The 12,829-nt window shown below is 59.1% G+C and overlaps 3 protein-coding genes across 11 annotated transcripts; all 3 read left to right on the top strand.

Annotated features, from left to right (window-relative positions):
* The first annotated feature begins 270 nt into the window (after positions 1–270).
* On the top strand, positions 271–6,009 carry Maz (MYC-associated zinc finger protein (purine-binding transcription factor)). 6 transcript variants are annotated; one of them, XM_017322010.2, is made up of 6 exons: positions 271–1,231; positions 1,305–2,155; positions 2,520–2,583; positions 2,844–3,015; positions 4,291–4,441; positions 6,004–6,009. In XM_017322010.2, coding segments are annotated over exons 1-6 (1,431 nt in total). In that variant the 5' UTR covers positions 271–1,039; the 3' UTR covers positions 6,005–6,009. The 6 variants fall into 6 exon arrangements, 5 of the variants coding, with proteins under 5 accessions (XP_017177499.1, NP_001359450.1, NP_001359452.1 ...); NM_001372521.1 differs by lacking the exon at positions 6,004–6,009 and having other exon boundaries at positions 454–508; positions 1,145–1,231; positions 4,291–5,325; NM_001372523.1 differs by lacking the exon at positions 6,004–6,009 and adding an exon at positions 3,753–3,977 and having other exon boundaries at positions 869–1,231; positions 4,291–5,325.
* Positions 6,009–9,917, top strand: Prrt2 (proline-rich transmembrane protein 2). 4 transcript variants are annotated; one of them, XM_030242963.1, is made up of 4 exons: positions 6,009–6,086; positions 6,375–6,454; positions 7,104–8,064; positions 8,443–9,917. In XM_030242963.1, the coding sequence occupies exons 3-4, from the start codon at positions 7,168–7,170 to the stop codon at positions 8,641–8,643; spliced, it is 1,098 nt and encodes a 365-aa protein (XP_030098823.1). In that variant the 5' UTR covers positions 6,009–6,086; positions 6,375–6,454; positions 7,104–7,167; the 3' UTR covers positions 8,644–9,917. The 4 variants fall into 4 exon arrangements, with proteins under 4 accessions (XP_030098823.1, XP_030098824.1, NP_001096033.1 ...); NM_001102563.1 differs by lacking the exon at positions 6,009–6,086 and having other exon boundaries at positions 6,248–6,454; positions 8,443–8,575; positions 8,729–9,917; XM_030242964.1 differs by lacking the exon at positions 6,009–6,086 and having other exon boundaries at positions 6,155–6,454; positions 7,104–8,575; positions 8,729–8,821.
* A 189-nt stretch (positions 9,918–10,106) lies between these two features.
* Pagr1a (PAXIP1 associated glutamate rich protein 1A) lies at positions 10,107–12,408 on the top strand. Its single transcript, NM_030240.1, has 3 exons — positions 10,107–11,016; positions 11,177–11,259; positions 11,990–12,408. The coding sequence occupies exons 1-3, from the start codon at positions 10,538–10,540 to the stop codon at positions 12,187–12,189; spliced, it is 762 nt and encodes a 253-aa protein (NP_084516.1). The 5' UTR covers positions 10,107–10,537; the 3' UTR covers positions 12,190–12,408.
* The last annotated feature ends 421 nt before the right edge of the window (positions 12,409–12,829 follow it).

Here is a 12,829-nt window from a genome sequence, read left to right as displayed (position 1 = left end):
GCTCCCCACTCTCCCGCTCAGCAACGACGTCCCTGTTATGTGCGCGTGCGCGCGAAATAACGGCCGCTGGCGGAGGGAAGTGGGGGGTGGAATCGTTCAAGTGGGGGAAGAGAAGCCGCCTAGTCTCCCGCGCGCCCACCACCTGCACCATCGCCAGCCAATCAGCAACCGTCTTGGGGGTCTCGCGCTCGGGGCGACCGGGGCTGCTGGGTGGCTCCCCAGTCCCTCCGCCCTCTAGAGTCCCTCCTGTCCCTCCCCCTCCCGCTGGCCCCGCGCGCACTCGCGCTCGCGCCCGCTCCAGCCTCTTGTGTGTCCTCGCGCCCCCCGCCCGCCCTCCGGCGCGCAGTGTGCGCCGCTCCCCCACCCTCCTCCCCCCTCCCTCCTTGCGCGCCTCCTCCTTGGGTCCCCCTCCCCCACAGCTGCCTCCTCCCGCCCCAGGGTGAGCGCGAGCCACCTCCCTCCTCCCTCCGCCATGGATCCCAGCAACTGGAGCAGCTTCATCTTCCAGGTAACAACCCCCGCCCCCCCCGCCCCTGCCCCCCCTCCCACACCCCCTCCTGCCCGCCCTCCCTCCTGTCCCACACCCCCTCCGCGCGCCCGGTGCGCGCGCAGCTGTCCCCCTCCCTCCCTCGCGCCCTCCCCCGCCCTCCCCGAGGCGCCGGCTGGGCGCGCGCGCGCGGCGGGGGCCGAAGCTGCTCCCTCGCTCCCCCCACCCCGCCCCGCCAGGCTCCAACCGCCGCCACCACCGCCGCCGCCGCCGCCCGGGCCCCCCGCCCCCGGCCCCGGCCCTCGGCCCCGCGGGGCCTCTCGCCCCCACCCAGGGGGCGTCGCCGCCGCCGCCGCGCTCCGCGCCCCACAAGACGCCCTCCTTCCCTCCCTCCCGCCGGCCGGGGTGCGCGGGCGGCGGGGCGGCCCTCGGGCCATGCGTTCGGCTCGGCCCAACCCGGCCGGCCGGGGGCGGCGCCCCGAGCCCGGGCCCCGCGCGGCCCGTGCCCCCGGCTCCCGCTGAGCTCCGGGGGCCCCCACTGTGGCCGAGGCCATGTTCCCCGTGTTCCCTTGCACGCTGCTGGCCCCCCCCTTCCCCGTGCTGGGCCTGGACTCCCGGGGGGTGGGCGGCCTCATGAACTCCTTCCCGCCACCTCAGGGTCACGCCCAGAACCCCCTGCAGGTCGGGGCTGAGCTCCAGTCCCGCTTCTTTGCCTCCCAGGGCTGCGCCCAGAGTCCATTCCAGGTGAGTAGGGGCCGGGCCGGGCGGGCAGGCGCCGACCAGCGACCGCGGCCCACACGGCGCCTTGTCTCCGCAGGCCGCGCCGGCGCCCCCACCCACGCCCCAGGCCCCGGCGGCCGAGCCCCTCCAAGTGGACTTGCTCCCGGTTCTCGCCGCCGCGCAGGAATCAGCCGCGGCGGCGGCGGCTGCTGCGGCGGCTGCCGCTGCAGTGGTTACTGCACCCCCGGCCCCTGCCGCCGCCTCCACAGTGGACACAGCGGCCCTGAAGCAGCCTCCGGCGCCTCCTCCGCCACCCCCTGCCGTCTCCGCACCAGCCGCCGAGGCCGCGCCCCCCGCCGCGGCCGCCACTATCGCAGCAGCGGCTGCCACCGCTGTCGTCGCCCCAACCTCGACGGTCGCCGTGGCCCCAGTTGCATCTGTCTTGGAGAAGAAGACAAAGAGCAAGGGGCCCTACATTTGCGCCCTGTGCGCCAAGGAGTTCAAGAACGGCTACAACCTCCGAAGGCACGAAGCCATCCACACGGGAGCCAAGGCTGGCCGGGTCCCTTCGGGTGCTATGAAGATGCCCACCATGGTGCCCCTGAGCCTCTTGAGTGTCCCCCAGCTGAGCGGGGCCAGCGGGGGTGGGGGAGAAGCCGGGGCTGGCGGCGGCACAGCCGCGGTGGCGGCCGGTGGCGTTGTGACCACGACTGCCTCTGGGAAGCGCATCCGGAAGAATCACGCCTGCGAGATGTGCGGCAAGGCCTTCCGCGACGTCTACCACCTGAACCGACATAAGCTGTCGCATTCGGACGAGAAGCCCTACCAGTGCCCTGTGTGCCAGCAGCGCTTCAAGCGCAAGGACCGCATGAGTTACCACGTGCGCTCACATGACGGCGCTGTGCACAAGCCCTACAACTGCTCCCACTGTGGCAAGAGCTTCTCCCGGTGTGCAGGGGCCTCGCTGCCCACTAGGCCGGTGGGGGGGAGGGCAACAAGGTGGCCTGTCTTTGGCTGGTGGGGAGGCGGCTCCCGTTCCTGGGGACAGGAACCACTCCCAGGGAGGAGGGAAGTTGCTAGGAACAGGGGGTGGTACTTTAGAAGAGGTGGGTCTCTGGGCTGAAGGAAAGCAGCCTCTGGGCAGAAGAGGAATCTTGGTTTGAGGGCTTTCCTGCCTGAGGACTGAAGCTGAGGGGGAAACGCTGGGACCTTTGCAGAGGCATTTTGGAGGAACCTAGGTAGATTTGAGGCACACCTTACCTTGGAGCCTAAGCCCTAACACACACCCCCTCCCACCTCAACATATCCCTAGGCCGGATCACCTCAACAGTCACGTCAGACAAGTGCACTCAACAGAGCGGCCCTTCAAATGTGAGGTAGGAAGCCAGCTTCCTCCTGTCCTGGTTTTCATGATTTTGATCCTCATTGTAGCTGTGTGGGTTCAGCCTCTCAGACCCCCTTTTTCTCTCTCTTTTTGCCTCTTCACTCCATTTTCACATTTCTCCTTCAAGGCCTGGTCATCTCACGCCCATTTCCTACAGATCAAAGACCCCCGAGACTCTGATCCCCTTATCTTGCTCCCTTCTCTCTACTCCCCGAAGCTTTAACTCTCCTGTGACCCCACACCCTCCCCCAGAAATGTGAGGCAGCTTTTGCTACGAAGGATCGCCTCCGAGCGCACACAGTCCGACACGAGGAGAAGGTGCCATGTCATGTCTGTGGCAAGATGCTGAGCTCGGCTTATATTTCCGACCACATGAAGGTGCACAGCCAGGGCCCTCACCATGTCTGTGAGCTCTGCAACAAAGGTACATGCTAAGGGGTGCCAGGAGGGCAGGGACTAAAAAGGGGGGCACAGAGCTGTTGGGTTTTTTTTCACCGATGTGGGTCAAGGGTGCTGCAGCTAAGAGCTTGTGGCGAGTAGAGAGAACTCTTTAAGGGGCAAGTACAACAGCATTGGAAACACCACCACTAAATTATGTGCCATGGTTCACAGGAGACCGTCTACCAGAAATTCAACCTCATGGGTGTGCTTGGGAGAATGAAGTGGGACGTGGTTACTTTGAGAAAGGAATAGCCAAAAAGCCAGTCCCAAGGGTTTCAACTTAGCAGCCACAAGCTCTTGTCTCCAGCTCCTGGGGCAGGTGGAGTACATCAGCAGGGGTGTGACGAGCATGCACCCTACCCAGTAGCAGAAAGCTGTTTCACTGTGGTTGGTGACTAAAGGAGCTGAGACGGGGGCACTGGAGAGGGGGGGGACACAGCCGTCTCCACTGAGAGTCAAGCCTTTAAAAAGCTAGGTAGCCGTGTCGTGGACGGTCTCTGTAGAGATTAAGGACTAAGTAAGGGCACCACACAAACCAGTCCCCAGCAAGCGTAGGGAAAGGCTATGCTTCTCTGGAGTAGTTGGCCCCAGCCTACCAAGGATGTGGGAGGAGGACAGTGCCATGTGAGGAGGGTGTCCCCAGCCTAGGAGAACAGCCCTGTCTCTGGGGTCTCCACCAGGCTGACCCCAACCCCCCATCCCAACCCCCCCCCCCAATAGGCTTCACCACAGCAGCATACCTGCGCATCCACGCGGTGAAGGACCATGGGCTCCAGGCCCCGCGGGCTGACCGCATCCTGTGTAAGCTGTGCAGCGTGCACTGCAAGACCCCTGCCCAGCTGGCCGGCCACATGCAGACCCATCTGGGGGGGGCCGCCCCTCCTATCCCGGGAGATGCCCCCCAGCCACAGCCTACCTGCTGAGGGGGACCCCTGCACCCACCAGGCAAGGTGTGGGACATGGCTGGGGGGGGCAGCATGGGATGTGTGGGACAAGGGAACTCAAAGGGCCCAATAGGGGATCGCAGGAAGGCCAGGGATGCCAGTCTGTCACTCAGATTAGGGAGCCTTGGGATCCAGAGAGGGCAGTATGGACATGCTCAGTCTGGGTAAGCAGGCAGGCCGAAGCCTCTGGGGACCAGATAGGAAGTAACGGCTGTGTCCCAGGGGAAATAGGGAAATAGTTGAAAAGTCTGGGGTATGGAACATGTTTCTTGCCATTTAGGTTGTGCTGTGATCCTTGGTGTTTCTCCCTATAGGTACTGGTGAGGTTTGTCCAATGGCGGCAGCGGCAGCAGCAGCGGCGGCGGCGGCAGCAGCAGTGGTGGCAGCCCCCCCCACAGCTGTGGGCTCCCTCTCTGGGGCAGAGGGGGTACCAGTGAGCTCTCAGCCACTTCCCTCCCAGCCTTGGTGAGCTCCAAGTTGATGGGGGAGAGGGGAGAGTGGAGGAAAGCTCTTCTTGGTACAGTCTCCTCTTCCCACCAACTCCTCACGACTCTTCATCAACCAAGGAGCCTCCAGACAGAGAGGAGGAAGAAGGAATTCACTAGGTTTTAACAATGTTTCTCCTGCTCCTTTCTTCTCCCTATCAGAGCTGACCCTACAAACACCTGTCCCCTGAGTTGTGTTGAAGTCCCCTGGACAATGAGCAGGGGTGGCAGAGGACAGCAGCAGCCACTGCCCTCACCTTTAACCCCTTGCCTTGCCTCCCAGGGATTTGTGAGCCTTTCCTAGAAGGTCCTGTGCTCTCCTCCTTCTGTCCCCTCCCCTACTGTCTGCTGCCCCTTCCTGGGGAGTTGGTGCTTTCTTTTTTGTTGTTGTTTTTTCCCAGGGGTAGGGAGGAGAGAGGAGGGGAAAGAAGATTCTGTCCCAGAGGAGAGAAAAGGTGGTATTGAGGAGGGGCAGAAGCGGGGAAGGCAGAGGGATACTTGAGTAAGGTTGGGTGGTTAAACCCCAAGCATCCTACTGGAGTGTCTGTCCAGGGAGAAGCCAAGGGGAGCATCAGAAGGAGCCACTGGAGCCAGAGGCAGAACAAGAGAGATGGAATCTTAGGGGGCCAGGGCAAAGGAGGGGAGCCAGGGACAAGAGGTGCTTCCTGGGGGTGGGGGAATGCAGCCACAGTGTCTCCCCCTTCCCTCTTCCACCCCAGCTCCAGCCCTGGTCTTTCTTCCTCTTTCCCATAACAGAAGCTATGGCCCTGGCCATGTCATCGTGTTCCTGTGTCCCTTGCATGTTCCCCACCCTCCCCTCCCTCCTTTTGCGCAGACCCCATTACAATAAATTTTAAATAAAAACTTGTCTCTGAGTTCCTAAGTTATCTTCACCAAGCCCCCTGTTGTGTGTGCTCATGCCTCACCCCTCCCAGGGAGAGGGAGGGGTTCTTTGTTGACCTTGATCTTGGTCCCAACCTTTCCTGCTCTGCAAAGTGGTAGCTTCTCTCTTCTGAGGTACAACCTCTAGCTGCAGTACAACACAAATTTAGGGTAGGGCCAAGAATCCAGAAGTTATGGAGAGCAGATTCCAGGTCTTCAGGGAATACCCAATCTGAACAGGCACAGAATACCCACTGGAGATTAGGGATGCCAAGCTAGTTATTGATGCTGTCCTGTCTACAACCCAGCACCAGGCTGCACATACAGATCCCAGGGTCCATGGTTGACACAGGGTTCAGTAAGCTGCATTCGGGTCCCACTGTGGTGGTCATGGACTGCTTGCCCTGGCCCTTCCTAGCTTGCTGGAATTTCCATTTCTGGGCTTTGCTCAAACCTTTACAAAGACCCTCCCTTAAGCTTCCATCACGCATTGCTGCTGCTGCTTTCCAAGAGTAGGAAGGCTTCAGTTCTGCAGGCTCCCTTCTCTTGAAACCCCACGCAGTTCCCCTGCAGCCACCCCAAACTTAGACCTGTTTGCTTAACCCATCTATGCTGCTCAGGGTGCCTCCACCCAATCCTCACTGGTCCGTCTCTTCGCAGACCTAGGTCTCTGCCAGGATCCCCCGGTGACCGTTGGCGGGAGGGGCCGAGGACTTAGGAAGAAGGGGGTGCCCCACCAGGAGGTGCGCGTGAGAAAGGACAGGGAGGGGGCGAGAAAGGGCAGGGAGGGGGCACGAGTGGTCCCCAGGCCGGTTACCCAGGTAACACGGGGCCTGGCACGAGGTTCTCTTGGGCTATCCGGGAGGGGCAGGAGGCGTGCTAGGGGCGGGGGCGGCGCGGCAGCAGTGGAGCTTAGGGGAGGGGACCAGAGAAGAAGGGCCGAGCAAACCCGGAGGAGAGAGGAGGGGAGACCCGCCACCTCCCTTCATTGCTCACAGACTTGTTCCCTCCCCGGTCTGCGGCTGCTGCAGCAGCAGCGGCGGTGGCGGCGGGACGCAGGAGCAGTCCCGAGGCTGGCAGCGGATGAGACTGGGACCAACTGAGACTGCTGGTAGGTGTGGACGACAGACAGCTGGGTGGCATGAGAATGCAGGTGCCAGGCGAACTAGAGGGTGGTGCTGGGTGCGTCGTACCATCGGGAGAAGATCCCCTCCCCCTCAGCCTCTGCTGAAAGCAACAAGGGAACCCCTAAAAGAAGGGCTAAGAAGGTATGCACAAGATACTGGGTCTTCCCCAAGAATGGGGCTGGAAGGAGGTAGACGGGCATTTGAGCCCAAATGCACAGTAGGAAACCCTGCACTTCTTAGGTGGTGCCCAGAGAGGAGGGAAGGGTACAGAAGGAGCAGACTGTGTGGGGTCCTGGTCAGTCTGCCTGTTGGAGTGCCTGACGCATGCACAGATTTTCATGTTCTGGTGCGCCTTCGAGTTGGAAGCTGAGAGACTGGGTCTTGTTGGGTGTGTTGGATGGATCTAGGAACAGACCCAAGAGCAGTTCTGTTTAGAAAAGGGCTTATCTTCCCATGGCTCTCCAAGCCGACTTTAAAATACTTCTCCACCTTAAAGCAAAGGAAATCCCAACTTTTCCTCCTCTCCCTAGGGACAGTACAGGCTAGCCTTGAAACAGAATCCTAGCCCTCTTGAGCCTGTGGTGATGAGAGACACTCTTCCCTCCTCACCAAGCCTGTCTCCTCCTCTTCCAGGATTTGCTACTGTCACTGTTGTCTCCTCTTCCCCACGGGCCCTCTCCCATCTCGCTTCTCTAAGATGGCAGCCAGCAGCTCTCAGGTCTCTGAGATGAAGGGGGTGGAAGACAGTTCCAAAACCCAGACAGAAGGTCCCAGGCATTCTGAAGAAGGACTAGGTCCTGTCCAGGTTGTAGCAGAGATCCCAGACCAGCCAGAGGCCCTTCAGCCGGGCCCAGGCATCACTGCAGCCCCTGTGGACTCAGGGCCTAAGGCAGAGCTGGCACCAGAAACCACAGAGACCCCAGTTGAAACCCCAGAAACAGTCCAGGCCACAGACCTCAGTTTAAACCCAGAAGAAGGCTCCAAGGCCAGCCCCAGCCCCAGCCCCAGCGAGGCACGCCAAGAGCCAGCATCCAAACCAGATGTGAACAGAGAGACTGCAGCAGAGGAAGGGTCTGAGCCGCAGTCTACAGCCCCTCCTGAGCCAACCTCGGAGCCTGCTTTTCAGATAAACACCCAGTCAGACCCTCAGCCAACTTCCCAGCCTCCTCCTAAACCACCCCTTCAGGCAGAGCCCCCCACCCAAGAGGACCCTACCACAGAGGTCCTGACAGAAAGTACAGGGGAAAAACAAGAAAACGGAGCAGTGGTTCCCCTTCAGGCTGGTGACGGGGAAGAGGGCCCAGCCCCCCAACCTCACTCACCACCCTCAACTAAAACACCCCCAGCCAATGGGGCTCCCCCCCGTGTGCTGCAGAAACTCGTTGAGGAAGACAGAATAGGAAGGGCACACGGTGGGCATCCAGGATCTCCTCGAGGTAGCCTAAGCCGTCATCCCAGCTCCCAGCTGGCAGGGCCTGGGGTGGAAGGGGGCGAAGGCACCCAGAAACCTCGGGACTATATCATCCTTGCCATCCTGTCCTGCTTCTGCCCCATGTGGCCTGTCAACATTGTGGCCTTCGCTTATGCCGTCATGGTGAGCCCCAAGGGACCCTGGCCCAAGTGTACTGTGGCTCTCAGCTTCGTGCCAGTGTCAGCCCAGAGCCCCAGTAATGACACCTTCCCTCACCTCTCTGCATGGATCCCACTTTTCCAATTGCTGGCCCTTTGCTTGTCTCTCCCCAGGACCTAACCTTCCAAGGCACTCCTGCCCGACCCCTTCAAGCGGGAGGGAAACAGATGTGTCATATAATCTTACTGACCTGTACCCTCTTCCTCCTGCGTCCCCAATTCTCCTTCCTTTCTCAACCCCATTGGGCTGACCTTCCTCCTCTGGACTCTCACCTGATCCCTGCTGGGCTGGCTCCTGCTGACCTGGGCCATGATACCTCCAAACCCCTCACCCTCACCCCAGTCCCGGAACAGCCTGCAACAGGGGGACGTGGATGGGGCTCAACGTCTGGGCCGAGTAGCCAAGCTCTTAAGCATCGTGGCGCTGGTTGGGGGGGTCCTCATCATCATCGCCTCCTGCGTCATCAACTTAGGCGGTGAGTGGGGGTCAGGGACAGGAAGGGAGGCGCGGAGGGTTGACCAGGGCAGCTTTACTAACCCCTGACCCTGCTCTCTCCTGTCTGTCCTCCCTATGCCTTTGTCTCTTCCTGTCTCCTTCCCTGTCTGTCTTTCCCTCTCCTCTCCCACAGTGTATAAGTGAGGGGCTCTGCCCTGCATTCCAAGACTTTTCTTCCTGTTGGGAGCTGTCTTGGGTCCATCCCTGTCCTGGGAGAATCCCAGTCCATGGCCCTGGCCCCCATCTCTAGGGACCAAGGGAGCCTGAGCGGCCTTGTTTACAGCTTCTTTCCCCCTGCATCCTGCCAGGCTCCTCTGCCAGCCATAGGCTTCCTTTCTCCCTGCACTTTTGCCTGCAGACCCCCACCCCACTCCTGCCTCTTGACCTCCCTAACCCTGCACTCTGAAAACCTCTCTGCACTTCTGGAAGCCTTCCTGAACATCTAAATTGTACTCTGCACCTCTGCATCTCTCCCAGCCTCCCTGCACTTCTTCCTGCCTCTGGAATCCTCTGAACCTTATCCCTGGCCTCCCAACGTTCATTGTCTTGGTATCTAACCCATCCCGTTCTCCCCTTCCTTAACACCGTTTTTCCCCTTGCCACGTCCCCTGACCCTTTCTCCCTTTTCATCTCCCCCTTAGCGTCTTCACCCTCCTGCCAACACTTAGTCTGCAAAAACTGCAGTACTTAGGTCAGGCTGAGGGAAGAAGGATGGTGTGGGGAGAGGAGCCTAGCTGGGGGCTCTGACTGTTCTCTACTGGGGACCACCCAGGCCCAGACCATACCCTACCCCTACCCCTAAGGTGCCTATTGGGTCCCAAAGCTGGCAAGTGAGTCCTCACCTGGGGGACCTTCTGAGAGTCCTTATTCTGAACATCCAGGGGAGGAAGGGGCATAGCTGCGCCTGAAGAGTCAGCCTGAATTGATCTGCCCGTTTGGGCTTTTTAACCTCAGAGTTTCTTGTTTGAAGGTCTATTTATGTGCTTTGTAAACAGTAGAATTCAAAACAAAACAAACAAACAAAAACAGGACCAAAGTTCCCAGCTGCAGGGAGCAAGGGAAGGGTGGGGGAGCTCTGTAATTATTCTCTAAGAGGATGAGGGAGGTTTGTTGCACGCGACAGCCCTCTGAGGAGGCAGAGAGCCAGCTGCGATGCATTTCAGAGTTGGCGGGGTTTTTTGTTTGTTTCCTTTCTTTTTTAAAAAAAAAAAAAAAAGTTGGGGGAAAACTAAAATTCCTTTTCAAAAAATAAAACTGAGTCTCCCTTTTTGTATGCTGAATGCTGCATGAGTCTTAAACACTAATAAACAGAGAATGCATGAGACTGGCCTCAGTTGGTCCCTGTGTTTGCAGAGTCAAGGTACTGCTTTCTGGCAGGCCCTACTGAACGGAATACGCATGCGCTGCCGCAGTGGCCATCTTTAGTATGGGCCGAGGTTAATGAGTCCTAAGGGCCAAATTGCGCATGCGCAAGTCTTCTCTTTCCTCTTCCAAGTAGCTTTGACTACCGCGGAGCCTCCGCGCGCCATTTCTCTGCGCCTGCGTACTGAGATGCTGCGCAGCCTGGGAGGCGGGTTTTAGCTCCAGGTTTGTACCGCTGCTGAGTAGACGCGAACTAGGTTTGCCCGGTCTAAAAAGATGACTTCCATCCCGGTGATGGAGAAGGCGATGTGAAAGCGAGAAAACAGGCCCTTCCCTTTCCAGCTCCGAGCGTGTTTCCTGCGGGTCCCTGGGAACGGCAGAATTCTGGGTCCGTGGGGTGGGGTCTGTCCTTGCAGGGGTTTGAGCGCCCCCTCCTGGGGACGGTGCTCTGGCCGCAGTCAGCTGTTGGACTGACTGGCGATTTCCTAGACCTAGAAAGGCTCTCCAGCCTTTCGGGTGAGGCGCACTGGTTTGGTACTCTAGAATCTCCTCTATTGCTGGGCTTCTTCTCTAGTACTCTATGTCCCTTGCCCTGGGCCATGGAACCATTGCAGGCAGCACAGCAGCGCCTCTGTCTGAAGAAGGGGAAGTGACTTCCGGCCTCCAAGCTCTGGCGGTGGAGGACACTGGAGGTCCCTCTGTCTCGGCTAGTAAGGCCGAGGAAGAGGGGAAAGGCAGTCAGGAGGAGGCCGGGCGTGAGGGATCCAGGCCTGAGGAGGCACTAGAAGCTCCCAGCGCTGCGAGCGACGAGCGTGCGGAGGGAGAAGCCGAAGACTGGTGCGTGCCCTGCAGCGATGAGGAGGTGGAGCTGCCGGCCAATGGGCAGTCCTGGATGCCCCCACCCTCCGAGATCCAGCGGCTCTATGAACTGCTGGCTACCCAAGGTACTCTGGAGCTTCAAGCAGAGATCCTACCCCGCCGGCCGCCTACCCCAGAGGCCCAGAGTGAAGAGGAGAGATCAGACGAGGAGCCAGAGGCCAAAGAAGAGGAGGAGGAAAAGTGAGGCCATGCTTTACACATTATTCCCGGGACTGCTCTCCTGAGCACGGAGCCTGGAGGGAGGGGAGAGCAGGAAAGGATGAGGCGGCGGGCTGGGGTGTGCCAGCGGGTGTTAGGGAGTGCTTCTCTCAACCTTGGCTTTCTGTCCACCCTGTTTCAGGCCGCACATGCCTACAGAATTTGACTTTGATGATGAGCCAATGACACCAAAGGACTCACTGATTGACAGGAGACGGACACCAGGTACGGATGAGAGGGAAGAACTGAGGGGAGGTAAAGGGCCTCCCCTAGTTACCCCGCCCACAAGTGGGCTGGTCTGAGGCCTTGGCTGGTTTCAGCCATCATCTTGACCAGCAGTGGGACGGAGCATTCATACAGTAGCATTCACACAGTAGCAGCATAGTTCTGGCTTAGGTCAGTGCCATACTTTCCTATCAGGGACCCCGCAGACCTTCCCAGAAGTTCAAAGTTTGTTGAACACATCTCTGAAGTACTATGTTCATGCCCAGAGCTGACCTGACATCCCAGCCTGTGGGCCTTCCTAGAATATGCTTTTAGAATCATTCTGGAGCTCTCTCGCAGCCGGCCAAGCCAACAGCAAGTTGCATTAGCTCCGCTTGTACAGATCCACCATTGTCAACCAGAGGAGTCCTTTTAAGTGAGGTCCCGTCTTTCCTCAGCTTGTACTACTCCCGAGGATTCCATTCCAGAGAGGAAGAGCATGTCCACGGAGAGTCTTAAGTTTTCTGGCCTCTACCCCTGCCCCAGGACCTTTGCACATGATGGTTATGTTCCCCAGCCATTGCATTATGGGTATCTTAGTCTAATACCAGCCATCCTGTGTGTGGCCCAAACCTAAACATTAGCTCCTCTGTGCCCCTGAGGCCTAAGAAGGGAGTATTTAACAAGATCTCTAAGTGTGGGCACTTGGAGGGCTCACGTCTCAATGCTGTCATGTTTTCTACCATCTTAGGAAGCTCAGCCCGGAGCCAGAAACGGGAGGCGCGTCTGGATAAGGTCCTCTCAGACATGAAGCGCCATAAGAAACTAGAGGAGCAAATCCTCCGGACCGGGAGAGACCTCTTCAGCTTAGACTCAGAGGGCCCCAGCCCCACCAGCCCTCCACTCCGATCCTCAGGAAACAGTCTCTTTCCCAGACAGCGGAAGTACTGACTGGTGCTGCTCCTGCCTACAGGTGCAGACTGTTTTGTGCTGGGCATGGCCAGCCTTTCCCAACCCAGGCTCTGGGGAACTTGTAATGGGGAAGGCCTCAGGCTCCCAGCGCAGTGCCTCTCAGGAGAGTGCCTGTGTGTTCTGTTTAGTGTCTGTTCGCAGTTTTGAGCTGGATGTGCTAAATCTAATAAAAGATGCCCGATGAGTTGGGCGTGGTGGCGCACGCCTTTAATCCCAGCACTCAGGAGGCAGAGGCAGGCGGATTTCTGAGTTCGAGGCCAGCCTGGTTTACAGAGTGAGCTCCAGGACAGCCAGGGCTACACAGAAACCCTGTCTCGAAAAACCAAAAAAAAAAAAAGATGCCGGGTGATCTTCTCAGAGGAGAGACTGCAGCTCAACCCAAGCACGCATTCTCACTTGGGCAGAGGCAGAGCTGTGTTCCTCCACACTGTAATATTGAAGCCAGAAGAGGCAGAGGCTCAGCCAGCCACCATCCCCCACCCCCACCCTTACTGCTGCATCCTCTGATTTCCTAGTCTCGGTCCAGACCCGCCAGTTAGCACTGATTCAGAAACTGCCCCCAGCTGTGGTGACTTCAGTGCAGCCTGGAGGAGCAAAAGATCCAGTTGCAGGGCCCTTT

This window comes from Mus musculus, chromosome 7 (genome assembly GCF_000001635.26).
Source record: "Mus musculus strain C57BL/6J chromosome 7, GRCm38.p6 C57BL/6J".
NCBI classification, from domain to species: Eukaryota; Metazoa; Chordata; class Mammalia; order Rodentia; family Muridae; genus Mus; species Mus musculus.
Note: the sequence above shows the minus strand (reverse complement) of the source record. Positions and strands in the feature narration are given on the sequence as shown.